Source organism: Geotrypetes seraphini, chromosome 1 (genome assembly GCF_902459505.1).
Source record: "Geotrypetes seraphini chromosome 1, aGeoSer1.1, whole genome shotgun sequence".
Lineage (NCBI taxonomy): Eukaryota > Metazoa > Chordata > Amphibia > Gymnophiona > Dermophiidae > Geotrypetes > Geotrypetes seraphini.
Genome location: NC_047084.1, coordinates 302,995,972 through 303,014,570, shown reverse-complemented (window position 1 = coordinate 303,014,570; position 18,599 = coordinate 302,995,972). Strand labels below are relative to the sequence as shown.

The window sequence follows — 18,599 nt, the reverse complement described above, 5'->3', positions numbered from 1 at the left end:
CCTATATCCATCTCTGACTTTAACCTTTTCCTTCATTTATTTTTCTGCATCTCTATCAGCTTTTACATACAGCTTTCAAGTCTATTAGGTTTTTATATACTGCTTATCAAGATGATCTAAGTGGTTTTATAATCAGGTACTCAAGTATTTTCCCTATCTGTCCTAGTGGGATTACAATCTATCTAACAGACCTGAGGCTATGGAGGACTGAGTGACTTACCCAGGGTCACAAGGAGCAGTGTGGGGCTTGAACACACAACCCCAGGATGCTGAGGCTGTAGCTCCAACCACTGCACCACACACCCTCATTCTATTATTCTCCAGTTTTTTTTTTTTTAACTTTCCCCTCTCTACCCTTCCAGCATTTTCTCTTTCTCTCTCTTCCCCCTCTATTTTTACTCTTCCAACCAGTATCTCCTCTCTTGCCCCCTCCATCCAGCATATCCTCTCTCCTCTTTCCTCCACCACCTCATCTCTCTCTGCACTTTCATCCAAGATCTCTCCCTATCACCTTTTACACTTTGCCTCTTCCAACACTACCTACCTGGGGGTCTGGCTGTGGGGAATAGAGCCATGGGTCAGGGGCAGACCCAACATGTGAGACAGGGAACTGATTCCTCCCAGCAGCAGCAGCCGTGATGGTCATCTATACTGTTTGTTGGCCACCAGGAGGAGAGTGGAGTGAGGAGTCAGCGGCGCATCCTGATTGCAATCAGCCCTGCCTTTGGTCCTGGTCCCGCTAGACCAGCTGGCAATAATGAAACCAGAAGCCACGGGGCTTTCCCTTTTGCCAAGTCGCTATAGGCTCTGCCGGTCTCGATACCACCCCTCAAAAACAGAAAGTAAATTCAGAGGGGGCAGGATCGAGACTGGCAGAGCCTATAGCAACATTGCAAGAGGGAAAGCACCTGCGGCTTCTGGCTTCATTATTGCCAGCCAGTATAGCAGGACTAGGATCAAAAGCAGGGCTGATTCCAATCAGAATGTACTGCTGATTCCTTACTTCCCCCTCCTTGTGGCAGCTGGCAAACAGCATGGACGACCGCTGTGGCTACTACCGGGAGGAATCAGCTGCCTGCCTCTGACCCACGACTCCATTCTCCACAGCCAGACCCCTAGTAGGTTTAAATTTTAATATTTTTTTAAACTGGTTACAGAAGTACTGAAGCATAAACTCAAATATAAACAGAGACCCCCACCCCCCATTAATGGGCCATTTTTTTGGCACAAAAATCTTGGTTTATATTTGAGTATATACGGTCTATGAAACTTATTGGTTGTGCAATAATCATTATATGTAACAGAACTAAGGTCTATTAAGATAAAGGCTATGGGGACACAATGATAGACTTCAAAGAACAATAGAATTTGTAACCTGTAAGGTGTAGAATTTCAATTGAACCTTTTCTACAGTCTACAGTCTGCTGGGAGCAAGCTCATCTAGAAAGATACCTTGACAAAGACAAAGGCCTAGATCCACTAAACTCATCGATCCAATCCATGGCCGAGTCTTCCCGGGTGACTGATCCACTATGAGTCCTCATGAAAATGCAATCAGAGGCACGCCGTATAGCGACCATACAGATTGCTACAGAGCGATCCAGACACATGCACAGACCATCTTCTTTGCCTGGAGATGCAGTCCACGCATGCGCTTGCTCTCCGCATAAGCGAGGTCAAAACAGGGGGAGGTGCCTTTAATGGAACAGAACATGCTTTAGCCAGAGCTACAGAACACACTGCAGCCAGGAACAGAACACGCTTTTAACCCGTGGATTAAAACCGCGGGCTTACACTGCAGGGAATGGTGGCAGGGACAGGGCAGCAGAGAGCAGGCGAGTTGGCAGAGACAGGGCAACAGAGAGCAGGCGAGTTGGCAGAGCTTGCCTTCTTTTGCTTTTTGCACAAGAGAGATGTATTTAAAATGTTTTATTTTGTTGGTTTTAATTTTGTTTTGATACTGGGATTTCAGGGCTGGGATTTCAGGGCGGCAGAGAGCAGGACAGTCGGCAAGGACGTGAGCGACTGGTCCTCAGCAGTCCCTTCTTTATGCATTGGCCAGTACAATCGGTGTTCCTTCTTCTGTTTAGTGAATCACTGCCTTACTACTTACGCATGCATTTCCCTTCATTTGCATGTGCGGATTGGATTGGGTGCGGATCGGGCAGAAGATTAGTGAATCGGGTCGGGGTCACAAACTGGGCGGGGACACGATCGGTGAGCTTAGCGAATCTAGCACAAAGACCAGATATGGAAAAGCAATGCTGCAATGCCTGCGGACGTAATGAGCCACATATCCGAAAATTTGCTCTATTAATTCAAATCCCTTCTCTCAAGGGTTCTTGGTGATTGCAAATCACCTTGGCCTTCCTTGCCAAATCTGGTTAGACCCTAGTAGTATAAGGTTACCATATGGCTCCAGAAAAAGTAAAACCCAGATGTCTCAATCTGTCCTTTCTCTGGAGTCATATGGTAACCCTATAGTAGTGATAATAGTTTCACCTCCCTTTAAGAAATTATATTGCAGTCTGATTGCCAGAAGGAACAATTTCAGAATGCTGTTATTGTAAAGCATAATGCTGTCCTCTTGCAAGGAACAATGTTATAAAAATACAACTACTGCTAATAAAATTTTTAGTAGCATATTTAATAACGATTTGGTTCTATCTGACATTTCGAAAGCAAACTCAGCATGTAAGACTTCTGCCACTGTGCTGGTTTCTGTTTCTAATCACTGCCACCAGGGAGAGTACCGCGGATGGAAAATCTCTCGTTGTTTTAATCACTTTTTTGAACTGACAGCCATTCCCCTTGGTGTATATTACTTTCCTCGGGAATTTAATAAATTTAACTGTCAAGGGTTCAAAAGGGAGTATTAAAACAATATCAGCTACAAGCAGTTCTATTTATTAGGTGATCAGGTACATCATCTCTTCCCCTTCCCCTCCCCCCATTATAAAACGTAGCTTTTGTTCTCTAGAATGCTTGACAACGGAGTCTATCACAGAGAGGTCTCTCCAGTAAAGGCTGAAGGTCGCTTAAGCTTGGACAGCAGTAACACAAAAGAGCTAATTTTACAAAGAAGGAATGTGTGTAAATGACCTGAATACTGGCATGTACGTGAAGGTGTTCTGGGTAAATGCTATTCTTTAAACTGGTGCCTAAATGCAATAGCATGTAGCAGGGTGACTCCATTCCGGCCCTCGAAGTCCACAGGCAGGCCAGGTTTCCAGGATATCCACAATGAATATGCATAGGAGATATTTGCATACCAAGGAATCAGTACATGCAACTCTCCCTCGTGCATATTCATTGTGGATATCTTGAAAACCTGAACTGACTGCGGACTGGAATTGAGTAGCCCTGGCATATAGTTTGAAGATGGTTCTGCAAATGGGTGGAGTCTTGGCATGGCATGGGAAGGGGGCACACAGTTAGATACTGAGGAAGGAAGGAGAGAAGAGGAAGACCTGTGCAGGTATGAACAGGTGAAGATGGAAAGTCCTCTATGATCCTAGAGGTGAAGGAAGACCTCCCCCTGAAATCCCCAAAATAATAGAAATAGGCCAACATTGTTTAAAGGCCTAAAATGACTGAGAAGCCTGAAATGGCTGAAAATATATTCTGACCAAAGCTGTCAGCCTTTTGCACAACCTAGCTCTGCTTTCCTGAGAAGAGCAAGTCATGCAGAAAGCAATGCTGAAAATAACAATTCAAGTGAAATATGTCCCTCCACCCAAGTCAACATGGCCATCTGTTAGAAGTTTCATAAGAATATGGAAATGAAACCTAAAATACTAGGAAAGTCTTGAAATAGATAGACCACAGTTGGACCCAAGTGCTCAGAATTGAAGATCTTGGTATAGTAAAAGGACATTTATGGGGAAGTAGAGTAGTTCTAGTGAAAAGGGCATAAAACACACAGTATCTCTCAAAAACAAGTAAAAATACTAACCAATCAATAGACTAATAAGTGTAATGACGTATATGTGATTGACCAATGAAAATGTAAAATGTAAGATGCACCAATATGTCCTTGAGCTATCAAAGTATATAAAACATAACTCCTTCGGATGAGAAATCAGAACAGATCTGAGGTTCTCAGGCCGGCCTGGTGCATCAGAATATGCTCTGTTACTCTATATGCTGTAAGGTTTATTCTTGCAACCTGTTATTGATTTACTAATAAATATTATGTTACTCATACCAGCATATTGAGTGTCGTGAGGTCAGTTAAAGAAAGCCGTAATAATAGGCGGCTCTTCAATAAATGAAACACAGGGCTCCTTTTATGAAGCTGCACTAGCGGCTTTATCGCACACACATTTTTAGCGCGCGCTAACCCCTGCACTAGCCAAAAAACTACTGCCTGCTCACGAGAAGGAGTTAGCGGCTAGCGCGGATGGTAAATTAGCGCACGCTATTACGCACGTTAAACCGCTAACGCAGCTTCGTAAAAGAAGCCCATAGAATACTACAATTTAAGCTTCTTCTTTTTCCCTGCAATCTAGGTACAAGCATTTACACCAGATCTAAGCTGGTGTAAGTAATCATTATAGGCATGTATTTTATCATATTCTCTATAGCAATGGTTCCTAACTTTGACCTGGAGGACCACCAGCCAGTCAGATTTTCAGGATTGATCTAATGAATGTGCAGAGGGCAGATTTTCATGCCTGTTACCTCCATTATATGCAAAGCTCTCTCATGCATATTCATTAGGGTTATCTCAAGAACCTGACTGGTCAAGTCGATGAAGCCATCCGCGCAATGTGCGGCGGTGGCGAAAAGAGTGAACAGAATGCTAGGAATGATTAAGAAAGGGATCACGAACAGATTGGAGGAGGTTATCATGCCGCTGTACTGGGCCATGGTACGTCCTCACCTGGAATACTGCATCCAGCACTGGTCACCTTACATGAAGAAGGACACGGTACTACTCGAAAGGGTCCAGAAAAGAGCGACTAAAATGGTTAAAGGGCTGGAGGAGTTGCCATACAGTGAGAGATTAGAGAAACTGGGCCTCTTCTCCCTTAAAAAGAGGAGACTGAGAGGGGACATGATCGAAACATTCAAGATACTGAAGGAAATGGACTTAGTAGATAAAGACAGGTTGTTCACCCTCTCCAAGGTAGGGAGAACGAGAGGGTACTCTCTACAGTTAAAAGGTGATAGATTCCGTACAAACATAAGGAAGTTCTTCTTCACCCAGAGAGTGGTGGAAAACTGGAACGTTCTTCCGGAGGCTGTTATAGGTGAAAACACCCTCCAGGGATTCAAGACAAAGTTAGACAAGTTCCTGCTGAATCGAAACGTATGCAAGTAGGGCTGGTCTGTAAGGGCAGTGGTCTTTGACCTAGGGGCCGCCGCGGAAGTGGACTGCTGGGCCCAATGGACCACTGGTCTGACCCAGCAGCAACAACTCTTTTGTCCTTATGGTCCTCCAGGATGGGGTTGGGAACCACTGCTCTAAAGGAAGAGAAGCTTACTTTTCTTTACAGAACAAGCTTCATTTGGGCACCCTCTATAGCAGGGGTAGGGATCTCCGGTCCTCGAGAGCCGTATTCCAGTCGGGTTTTCAGGATTTCCTCAATGAATATGCATGAGATCTATTAGCATACAATGAAAGCAGTGCATGCAAATAGATCTCCTGCATATTCATTGGGGAAATCCTGAAAACCCGACTGTCATACAGCTCTCGAGGACCAGAGTTCCCTACCCCTGCTCTACAGAAATGCCCTTTTTCTTTACAGAACAAGCTCCATTTGGGCACCCTCTATAGAAATGCCCTCAGATTGCTTTGAGATATATATAACTTCTGCAGGATCTCAAGATTTGACAGACTCAAATATTTTGTGAGAATGAAAAGCAAAGATAGGAGGTAATTCTTTAAAGTGGACCGAGAGGTAGACAGTGCACATATAGTTAATAATCTTGTAATTTTTCAGAACATACACCAAACTCAACATATACCAAATAAACTGTGTGTTCCTAAATTTTATAATTAAATATTTTAGGATCATCAGAGGTATCCATCTGAATGAGACATGATACATAAGAGGGGTTAATACCTTGAGACAGCCAGTTGCGAAATGTAAATTCATGTCGGTGAATAAGACCTCCCAAACATGAGATAAGTTTTTTACTTTAAATACATCAAATGTGAATATTGTGACACTAGGATGCAAATTATATAGAGTTTAAATAATAGAAAACCCCCCAAAACAAACCAAGAAAAAAAAGAAATAAGGGGATCGATGAAGTGTTGGTGAACCTAGTTTCAAGAATTTGATACAAACAGCTCACATTGGATACCTCTGATGTTCCTAAAATATGTAATTATAAAATACAGGGACACACAGTTTATTTGGTATATACCAAGAGGTAGGTACCATTTATTTGTATCAAAGTGGCACTTAGGCACCTATGAGCAGCAGGCACTTCTCGATAAGGCAGTGCCTAAATGCCATAGCACCTACTGGGCATGTCTCCCAGTTTACTTTATAACAGGGGTAGGGAACTCTGGTCCTCGAGAGCCGTATTCCAGTCGGGGTTTCAGAATTTCCCCAATGAATATGCATTGAAAGCAGTGCATGCAAATAGATCTCATGCATATTCATTGGGGAAATCCTGAAAACCCGACTGGAATACGGCTCTCGAGGACTGGAGTTCCCTACCCCTGCTTTATAGAATAAACTTATGCCTGCCATTGACATGGTGTAAGAGGCCACACCTACACATGGGTGTGCCAATGCCAACATAATGCTAGTATTTTATAATGGAATCTTGACACCAAGATGCCATTATAAAATTGGTGCTAAGCATGTGGCATTGGAGCGCCTAGACTCAGATAACAATTTATAGACTTGCCCCATATGTGGTTTTGGAACCATCACAATTGGAGATACCGTATATACTCGAGTATAAGATGAGGTAACATTTTCCTCCCATAAAGGAGGAAAAAAAGGTTGACTCAAATATAAGACGAGGGGGGTAATATTTATATGCCTTACCCCCCTCACTCATTCCCCTGCCAGGCTCTGCATCCAGCCCTCCTTCCTCCCTGCCCTGCCAGGCTCTCTACCCTGTCCCCTCTCCCTCCTTACTAGGCTCTCCACCCTGTCCAACCTCCCATCCTCCCTCCCTCTCAGGCTCTGCACCCAGTCCCCCTCCATCCCTACCTGTCAGGCTCTACACCCTGTCCCCCCTCCCTGCCAGGCTCTGAACCCAGCCCCCCTCCATGCCCTATCCCCCCTCTCTCCAGATATCCTGCAGGCCTCCACCGGGCCTGCTGTATGACTTGGTGGGCCAGAACAGGAGGGATTCCTCCCGTCTTCTATCCCAGCTGACTCTGTCAATTATTTTTTACCTCCCTCCCGCCTCCCCCTGCATACCTTTTCAAATCCCTGGTGGTCCAGTGGTGTACTGGGCAGGAGCAAGCTATCCTGGCTCCTATCCAGTGCTGAGCCGCCTCACTGAACGGCTGCCATAAGTTCTCACAAATCCAGCAAGAACTCATGGCAGCCATTTCAGCGAGCAGATCTGCTTCAGGCAGGAGCGAGGATAGCTTGCTCATGCCCCAGTACACTGAGGGCTGTGAGAACTTGAGGTGGCCATTCAGGGAGGGGCTCAGTGTGAAGCAGGAACGTGGAAAGCTTGTTCCTGCCCGGTACACCGCTGGACCACCAGGGATTCAAAAAGGTAAGTGGGGGAAGGTGGGAGGGAGGTAAAAAAAAAATATTTGCAGAGTCAGCCAGGACAGGAGACAGGAGGGATCCCTCCTCTCTCGGCCCACCTCACCAGGCTATTCGGCAGGCTGGGAGGGGTAGCAATCTGGGAGGGGGGTGGGTGAGCGATGACTCACATATAAGACCCCCTTTTCTGGGCCTAAAAATGGTTTGTTTTTAAGCATTTTTCATTTGGATCTTTTTTTTTTTTTCAAAAAGGGTTAAAAAAGATAAGCACTGAGGACAAACACATCTAGGAAATGGCCATTTTAAAAAAGAAAAAGGCGTTATTCTGGTTTGAAAATGGTCATTTTCTCTACTGGCGGAAACAGAAAATTGTGTCATTAGAGAAAGACAAACAACGGCAGATGGAAAGCAGGGAGGAGAACCGTGGGCAATGTTTCTGAAGCGTTGCCAAGACCGGCAGATTTTGCTGCGAGACAGAAGGTGAGAGCAATATCGGACCAACGTGGAGAGAAGGGAGAAAACTTGCTGGGCCAAGAAAGCCTCCTGAACTAACTGATTTGAGGTTTTTTTAAAGTACAAAGGAGGAGGGTATTAAAAGAAGTGCCAAATTGGGCGTGGGAAGAGAACTTATGCTGAGGCCTGAAACAGAGGTCAGAGGGAAATGGTGGGCAATGGTCTGAAGGGAGAAAAGTTGGACCTGGGGTGATGTAGAGGAAGAGGGAAAGAGATACTTGAAGGGAGAACTATTGGGAAGAGAAACGGAGAGATGGTGGACCTGGGGGAGGAGGGAGGCAGGGGGAGAGATGAGATGGAGGGCAGTTGGGAAAAGAAAGGGAGAGAAGTTGAATCTAGTGATGGAAGGGAGAGAGGGAGAAATGTTAGGCCTGGCGGTGGAAGGGAGAGAGAGATGCACATCTCTTTTTTTCTATCTCATTGTTCAGCATCAATGGGGAGGGGAAAAGAGCAGAAAAGAGAGGGAGCAAAATGTTGGACCATGGGGAGACAGAAGGAGATGGACCCATGGGAGGGCAGGAGGAAAGAAAGCTGGGATAAGAAGATGCTAGAAGATGGAGAGAAAGGGGCAGGAAGATATAGCCTGACCAGTGGAGAGAGGGAGGGGGATTCTGAAAGTAGGGAGCCATGTGGATGAGGTCCAAAGGGAGATGACAAGATGAGTGAGAGAACAGTGAGTACAGTGGTAAAAATGTGGTAATGGGGACAGGGTAGGATTAATTCATTGAGGGGCCCTTGACACACAAGTCCACCCCTGCTCCACCCCACCATGCCCTGCCCCTTCCACGCCCCACCATGCGCCACCCCTTCCATACACCCTGCTCCGCCCCCATTTATTTACCCATTTTCTTATTTACTTCTTTATTTCCATGAACTCATGGCCAGTTAAATGACACATAACCGGTTAACCAGCAATATTCAGCAAAAATTAGTCGGTTATTTCCCAGTGAATATTACAGTTTAGCACTTGGCACAGGGCTCGACAGATTTTCTTAGGATCTAGGAGTCAGTCCAAAAATTTAGGGGCTAGATGCACAAAACACGGTCATTAAGACCATACAAATCGCTGTTGGCCGATTTTTGGCCGACTCTGGAACAGCGACTGATGCACCAACAAACCTCCATGTAAATTATTTGCACAGAGGTTCATGGTAATCCCCATCCGATCAGTTGACAGCTGAGTGACAGGGGAAGCCCCTCAGCTGTTGGGCTTTTTTTTTAATGGCACAGATCTTGTGCATGTTATCCACACAATATCTGCCCCATTTAAAAAATGTTGTGACCTCCACCCCCGCCAATGACGGCCCTCCTCATAGATCCCACATTAACCAGCTCCAGGAGATTTCCCCCCCCCCCCCCCATGGCAGCAAAAATGGCAAGAGGGATGCCAATTCTCTCCTGTCAATGGAGCACCCCCCACACCAAGTACCCCAAAACAAACCATATCACCATACCCTAAACTCCCCCTTTCCCCACAAAAAAAGGTAGGAGAGATGCCCACTTCCTCTTCCCCCCTCCCCCCAGTAGCTGTCTCTCAATGAGAACTCCTTCACCATCATCAGCTTTTTATGTTCTCCACCTGCATATACTTTCCCAGTTCCAGTACCCCAGCACAGACACCAAGTTTTGCTCCCCTCCCCCCTCCCTCCAGTATCCCCCACCTTCAGCAAAACCAGAGAAATGTAAGTACAAGATATCAGAGATGCAAATTTCCTAAAGCTGACATGGTCCATTTGGTAAATAAAATAAAATATTTTTTTTATACCTTTGTAGTCTGAGCATTTTATTTTTCCATTCAATTTGTTTTCTCTCCTCTCTTCCCTTCCTTCCACACTATGTTCAGCATCTCTCCTCTCTCACTTGGCTATCCTCATGGTCTGGCATAACTCCCTCTCTCTCTGTCTGTGGTTTCAGCATCTCTTCCCTCTTGTGTTCACCTTCCCAGCAGGTCCAGCATATCTCTATCCCCTCTAATGTTCCCCTTCCTGACAGGTCCAGCACATCTCTGTCTCCCTCTAGCCTCCCCCCATCCACCCCCCTCAGAGTCGAACACATCTCTACCTTCCTTCATTTCCCTCCCACCCCAGGGTCCAGCAATCTCCATTTCTCCCCATCCCTACCGGCTCCAGTACGTTTCTTATCCACCCACCTCCTTGGGTCCAACATATTTCTCTCCCTCTCCCTCTCTACACCACACAGGAATTTGAGGTCTTCTGTCACCCTCCCCCTGGAAAACTCATCTTTCTTCATTGGAGCAGCAATTTTTACAACTTGTTGCGCTTTTTGCAGAAACAGGAAGTAGGTGGGACCATCAGAGAGGAAGGTCTGATGCCATCTAGCACAGCAAGTTGTGAAAGCTGCTGCTCCATCAATGAAAGGCAAGTTTTTTGGTGGGGAGAAGGGGAAGAGGTTCCTGGACCATGAGGTCCCTTGGATCTGTGGGGCCTAGGGCAGTTGCCCTGTTTACCCCCCCCCCCCCCCCAAACACTAGCCTTGCATGGAATAGAGGCCGACTGAAACCGAAACTGCCACAAAAAATGTCAGAAAGCTTTCAGCAAAAAATTATCACCTGGCTTTGACCAAAGGCAAAACTGAAAACTCAAGTTTGGTTGTGTGAATGCAGACTAGGGAGGGCCGTTGGAAATTGTCAGAGCTTGCAGTGTGCTTCCCTCTGCTAAACCCACAGTATCCAAGTCAGCACATAATAATTTAAATAATGAAAGACCGTGGGCTCCTTTTATGAAGGTGCGCTAGCAGTTTTAGCATGTGCTACATTGCCCCGCGGGCTACACGCTAACGCCTCCATACAGCTTGCATTAATATTTTTCATGTAGCGTGGGGTTAGAACGTGCTAATCTTCAGCGCGCGCTAAAAACGCTAGCGCACTTTCCTAAAAGGAGCCCTGTATTTTACCTCCAAGCAAAATAGCCTCCACACACATGGACTGCAGCTAATGAAAACTGAAATTAAAATCCACAGTGCTTTGACTACTGATGTCATAACTCCGCAGGGAGGATTCTTTCTACAGAGCTTTTCATTCCAAATTTGAAATTCTTACTAAAATTTTATATCAAAAGCATTTATTGGGAGCACTTTATATACCATATATACTATTATGCAAGATTATAAACTGCATTACTTGTAATTACAGTACAAAAGAGAAAGAGTAGCCCCCCTTCCCTGGACTAGCTTGGTGATCTAGTAATGTATTCAGCACAAGAGTGATGCTTCCAGTCATGGTAGCCACTGTGAGAGCAGAATCATAATGGGCAGGATTAACTGGGGATCATTCCTGCCCCGACTGCACTCCTAGACCACCAGAGATTGTAGCATAAACCCAGGGGAGCCATCGGTCGAGGGGCGAGGCGCTCAGAGGAGGTCTGGGAAGAGGGGCAACTCCTGTTTGAGGGGAGGGAGGGGAGAAGAGGGAAACAAATGGGGTAAAACACAAATTTTCAGCTTCCACTGGCAAAACTAAAACATGGCAGAACATTAAAATAACCTTACAATCGAATCCAAAATGGGGTGAAAAAGGATTTGGGGCCAGTTTTGGCACTGCAAAGGAAATCAAAATTCAGCTTCTAGCATGGAACAGGCTAGTGGAAATGCACAGCTGGAGGGCAAAGTAGGCATGGATTCAAGCTGTCCTGCCATTAGAAGCTAACTTGCTACATGACCTATGTGGATTACAAGGCAGGTCAATCCACAGCTTCAGAAGGCACAACCATCCAGCTGGAAAGGAATGGCTGGTGGAGTATATGAAAGCCTCAGTTCAATATGGCTCAGGTGCGCCCTTAATTTGGACCTATAGTAAGTAGTGTTGGTTAATAATAAAGCATATCATGTGTGTTCATTTGCTGAATTTGTGCAGTATAGAGAAATAAGTGACCTGACCAGTGCTTGTGCCACCTGCCTATTAAGGGCTCCTTTTACTAAGGTGTGTTAGCGTTTTTTAGCGCATGCAGGAAATTACAGCACGCTACACGGCTAGAACTAATGCCAGCTCAATGCTGGCATTAAGGTCTAGTGCGCAGGGCAATGTAGCGTACGCTATTCTGCACGTTAAAGACCTAACGCAGCTTAGTAAAAGGAGCCCTGAGTTTGGACAAGAGCACTGAAAGGAATTTTCAGGAAGGGGTAAATCGCGGACCTCACGGACTTCGTAGATCTAAAACTGCACGTCCTTAAAAAGCTGAGGTCCGTGCCCCTTTCTGGCTCTGATGGGAAGGGGTAAAACGCGGACCTCAAGGACGGTGACGCGGCAAGGGTATCGCGGTAAAAGTTGCTGTGTCAGGGCGGGAGACTCACGTGCGCCCCGCGTTTGCGTACATCCTCCTCCGCGCAAGCCTCATTAGCAGATCTGATGGATCTGTCAAAGCTCAATTGCCATCGAGGTCTGTCAGAGCCAGAAAGGGGCATGGACCTCAGCTTTTTAAGGACGTGCGGTTTTAGATCCGTGAGGTCCGCATTTTACCCCTTCCAGGAATTTTCTTCTCTTATATTAGAACTTCATAGTTGGCTTCCTATCTTTTCTCTCTTTTTTTCAACTCCAAATTTGTGCCTGTAGCATAATAGATTTGAAAGCAGCTTCACTTTAAGTAAATTGGGTTTGGAGAGCTAATCCCAGTCAATAAAGAACACTGAGCCCTTTAAAATATTAGAAATGAAATATAGCAAAGCAGGAACAATGAATTAAGTGGTGGTGGTTGTTGTTTTTTTAAAGTAATAGGAGAAAATTATTATACAACTATCCTTGCATCAACTTGCATTTGGTATGATGAATTATATCATATCTCCCAAAACTGAATGGACCTCTTCCAGAAATAGATCCACCTATTATTAAATATGCAGCATTCTGCTTAGATTTATCCAATATTTTTAAAAGAAATAATGATAACTGTTTCTTTCTTTCCTTGTTTCTCTGGCTGTTTCCTTTTTAGGTAAATAGATAAGACAAATGTTATTATGAAGCTTCTGTAATGTGCTTCTGCTCACATTACATCAAACAATAGATGTCAAATTTATTTAAAGACAGGGAAAATATTCTCTAATTTAATGTATTACAGATTATTGATTGTAAAGTGTAATAACTATTTTGTTTTCAGAATAAAGATGTGTTCAGATAATGATCTACAGAATTATCAATAATACAGAATTATCAATAATACAGAAAGTTTTAAACTGTAAAAAAAAATAAGAAAAAAGAAAACCATTAAAGTGTGCAAGAAAAAGACCCCCACTTAAAATACTTATATATAGCATTCATAATAAAATTATTGTAATATATGAAAAGAAAAAGATTGGAAATAATTCCTACCCAGAACAGAATTCATTAAAAAAATTAATAAATGAGGTTGCGACAACTATACAAGGGAGCTGAAAAGTTCTCAGCCCAACTAAGAAAATAATGATGTGGAACCATGAAACTTAGGAGTTATTCCACACTTTTCTTGACATTTTTCGTTTCGTATCATTAAAATGAAAAGTGTCAAGAAAAGTGTGGAATAACTTGTAAGTTTCATTATCTTCTTGATTGGGCTGAGAACTTTTCAGCACCCCTTCTTACTTGGTCCCACACATATTGTACTCATACAGTTAGCACAACAAAAACAAATCTAGCAGGACCAGAAAGGAAGTGAAAAAAAACAAAAACCAAAACAGATTCAGAGGCTCAATTTTAGTGAATTCTCCTTTTCTGGTATAATCAGAGGCGGCACTCGCTTGTGGCTCATTGTGTTTGCGCGGAACTAAAAATGACAACTTTCAAGTCCATCTTTTTCTCTCTTTTTCTAGTTTTCTGGTCCTTATAGCTAGATTTTCAATTGAAATAAATATTTATGGTATACTATATTTACGTACTATATTCAGAAAAGATCCCATAATTTTGATTCCTGAGCCACATTTTTTTTTTAAGCGTGAAATATATATTTTTATTTTGTCACTGCAAACACGAATGACTTTCATATTTTCAGCATGTTCTTTTTCTTTTTTTTTATTGTGTAGTGCTCTCCAGCTCATTGTCTTGCTGAATTAAGTGCTGTTAATGGTAGTTTGAAAAACGAGCCAATAGCATCCTGTCCGACATTATGATTTAATAGCTTAAAAGACCGCAGGCAACCATCCCTGGAGTTTGAACAGTGGATAGGAGGAAGGGAGGAAAGCAATAGAGAGGGGACTGGAAGGAACTAGCCTAAGTATATTTGGACACAGACTTGCACAAGAAAAGATTTGAACAGGCAAATAGCACGATTCTGCCTTTCTGGCATTTGGGTAGCCTTTTCTCAAGTTGTTTAATGAAATGGATATGTATCATACCCCCCTATTTCCAAATTTGATTTCAATAACATTTTTAAAAAGTAGATTTGTTTTTCTATGTTGTCATACATATCTTCTGTATCTCCTATTATAGTAATGATGAAAATTGCTTTGCGAATGATAATTATTATAATAATTAATAAAAATTTATTGAACGCTAAGGGCTCCTTTTACGAAGGTGCGCTAGCGTTTTTAGCGCATGCACCAGATTAGCGCTTGCCGAAAATCTACCGCCTGCTCAAAATGATGCGGTAGCGGCTAGAGTGCAGGGCAATTTAGCGCGTGCTATTCCACGCGTTAAGGCCCTAGCGCACCTTCATAAAAGGAGCCCTAAATAAAATTTAAAAAACAAAAACAAAACAAAGATATGAGGGTGGTTTGAAAACTTTGGTGGGAAAAAAAAGGCACCTTAAACAACATAGTCTCTCCATCGAGGGCTACTAGTCTAATGAGTTTCCTGTTTTATCTTTTCTTATATATATCTATATATATATCTATATAATATACATATATATATATGTATATATATATATATATATATATATATATCTTTATTCATTTTCATTCTAAAAACAGTGCAAACAAAAATTGCATAACAAGTTACCTGAAAAAACAGCTATTTTTTCTACGATACAACCCCCTTCCCCTGAAAAAACTGGAATCTCGCTAGACTAGTATAGCCCTCGATGGAGAGCCTATGTTGTTTAAGGTGGGATCTATTCACTGAGTTAGGTGGGGAAGGGTCATTGCGGTGGGCAGACTAGATGGGCCGTGGCCCTTATCTGTCGTCTATTTCTATGTTTCTAAGGTGCCTTTTTTGGTTTTTTAAATCAAAGTTTTCAAACCACTCTTGTATTTCGAGCCCATTCGTTTTTTCCTTCAATCTTGTATTTAAATGATGCTTTTGTTTATCTTTCAGGTGCGCCGTAGATCTTCAAATAATTTCGAAGCACCACCAAACTAATCGAATTTCATGGCAGGAGTTTAAGATCCTTTAACCATACTATTCTGCTTCTAACCTTTGCACTGTGCATCTGCGGTTACCTTCATTCATGTTTTATTTTGTGTTAAAGCTTCATCTAAAGCAGTGGTCTGAAACCCGCGGCCCGGTGGCCACATGTGGCCCGCCAGGTACTATTTTGAGGCCCTCGGTATGTTTTATCATAATCAGAAAAGTAAAATAAAACATTTTCTTGATCATATGTCTCTTTAGCTATAAATTACAATATTATTATTATTAAGACTTAGCCAAAAGGAAAAATTTATAAACTATAGAGTTTTTAAAAAATTGTTATTATTATTATTACCTCATGCAAAATTATTATTTCTTTAATAATAACTATTTTTTCTGTGGCCCTCCAAGTAGCTACTAATCCAAAATGTGGCCCTGCAAAGGGTTTGAGTTTGAGACCATTAATCTAAAGGCTGTCCTAATGCTCGTTTTTAAATGAACACAAGGCTGATCCACTGAAAACAGAATATTATTAGCAGTCGGGGATCCGAGGGAGAAATACAGCAGTTTAAAAAAACTCATCCAAATTCGTTATGTGACGTTTATAACGAATGCTGTCTCTTTTAGCTCTCTCTCTCAAAACAAACCAGCCTGTCCAATAAAAACAAAATAAGGTCTCATATGGAGACAGGAAAATAATATGAAAAGTTACTGGATTTCAAGCTTTCTTTGGAAAGAATTCTTGAGTACCTAATTCATTCTAAAAAGTACAGTTTCCAAATTATGTCCTACTCGTTTCCTGAACGTTGACATGCATTCAGATCTCACTTGCTAAAAAATAATAAATGCTAAATATTATTCCCCCCTCCCCCCCCAAAAAAAGGAGAAAAGATGACAGACTGAAAGGTAGCGCCCTCACCTGTGAGTCTGTCTTTAGCAAACCTCCTGCTGCTCTCCATCCAGGGAAAGGTGAGGCTGGGCATACTTCCCAGGCTGGGCATCCCGGCAGAGATGCCCTGCGGATGAGAGGAGGGGGGAGGGGGCATGGGCCTGTGTGCCGGCACCCTTATGACCCCTCCAGGACCCCCGGGGTTCACGTTAACGTTCATGCTCACGTTCATACTCATGTTCACGTTGTAGGAGCCCGGGAGCCCGGCCATGGAGCAGGCGGGGTTGTAGACACCGTTGTATCCGCTGGTGTAGGCATTGGCGGCCACATGATAGTCCGGCTCCCCAGCCCTGCTGGGCACCATGCAACTGGTCTGCTGGTCTGAACTGTTCAAGATCTGATCAATTCCAAAGCTTATGGGCTGAGGGTCCTGCTCCAGACCTCGGTGATCCATTTAGGATGGACTAGGCTGCTTGTGGAAAGGCATACAGAAGGATAAGGGCCCACCTGTATATCTTTATAGAAATCCAACATGGAAAGTAGATCTCCAGTAAAATGACACCATTCAAAGTAATAATAATAAAGTTTCTCCAGGGTTACTTGGGCTGTGGAACAAGCTCAAAGCATCTGATCATGGATTCTTACGTTTGATGGGGGGGGGGGGGGGAAACAGACAGTCCGGTTCCAAGGTCTCTGAAAAACAGACAGTCCGGTTCCCAGGTCTCTTCGGTGAGGTAGCATTCAAGTTTTAACTAGTTTCTGGTCCCTGCTGATTTTTTTTTTTTTTTTTTACTTTTCTCGGTTTCAAAGTGCGAGCCCCGCCACCGCCATGGTCACACGAGACCCGAGCATCTGAACCTGAGGTTTTGGTCCGCCAGATCCCATTCCCGGCTTTTCCAGCGCCATTTCCGCGGACCAGTGCGAGAGTGCAAAATGCACGAGGACCATCTAAATCCATAAAACCCGCATCCACCCAGATGGTGTATTTCTCTCGCTTGAACTCTGCAATGTTCTGAAGCCTGCTGGAGGCAACGCTGAAGAAATAGTTTCCAGGTGCATATGGTCTCCTGGAGTTCCACTTTCTATGTCTTTATCCTGGAAAAAAAAAAAAAAGTATTTCAGATCTTTCTGGAAAAGTGCAAGTTTTGCCCTGTTTGCTCTGGTGTAGTTGAGCGGTGTAAATATCCAAAGCCAGCAGGGCTCCTTTTGGCTTTTTTTTGTTTTGTTTTTTTTCTGCTCATCCAAGAGGTATTGTTTTAGGCAGGATCATGCTTTACAGAGGGAGGGGGAAAAAATCCATAGATCTGCTTTCTCATTGGCTCCCTGATGGCAGTGATTGACTTGAGCTCACTCAAAATGGGCGTGAAGAAGGAATTTAAAGGCCAACTACTCTATTTTGTAAAAGCTGGAGGAGCTTTTTTTTTCTTTTTTTTTTCTGCTGTGTAAGTCGTTGTGACACACTCCTAAGCGTCTTATCCTAAGGACAGAACCGGGGCTCTCGAGGAACAAACTCCACGCTAGACTGGCTTTCTTTCATATACTATTATTTTTAATCGTGGAAGTATATAAGCATCATAAACTGCTATTGAAATAACACAATGGAGCAAGCAGCGACATTTGAAGTCCTCGCTTTGTGCCTCATTTTAATTCAAGTTCAGTAAGTTAATTAAAAAAAAAAAATTCAGATTTTGATGGCGTTTAAAAATAAAGAAAGAAAAAAAATTATGCACAAAATGCAACTAACTTGAAATTCTAGTTTTCTCCCGTAGACTTTAACTAACCTCAACTCATTGACAGCACTGACATAAATTAGATAAAAATTGATACACACATACATATTGTTGTGAATGTAATTTCAAAGAAAAAAAAACCCCAATACTGCGGTAGACAGATACCACTTGACAACTTCCGATCCGTGCTATAATTATATTACACACAAACAAACAAACAAAAAACAACCTGGAGATTGGAAGTTCTCAAGAAATATCTTATATGGTAAATGACATCCTGAAGACATGCAATGAAATTTTGCTTTTAAACTTATTTCTGTTGATGCTTTATTTAAAATGCATAGGTGAAGTACGTTGCTGCCTACTCATGTAATAAAGATTCTCTGTTCTTAGGCTGTAAAAAGACTAAATGAATTATTGTATATTGTAGGATATTATTTTGAAAGCGTCTATCTGCATTATTGTATTCTATTGTACACTCTCACACGCTTTTTCTTTCTCTTTTT

The 18,599-nt window shown here is 43.1% G+C and overlaps 1 protein-coding gene across 1 annotated transcript in view; it reads right to left on the bottom strand.

Moving 5' to 3' along the window:
• Positions 1-16,817, bottom strand: part of TLX2 (T cell leukemia homeobox 2) — a 59,387-nt gene extending 42,570 nt beyond the window's left edge. Inside the window, exon 1 of the mRNA XM_033959935.1 lies at positions 16,394-16,817. Coding sequence (XP_033815826.1) covers positions 16,394-16,817 — 424 coding nt within the window. The remainder of the gene's footprint in view (positions 1-16,393) is intronic.
• Positions 16,818-18,599: the final 1,782 nt, after the last annotated feature.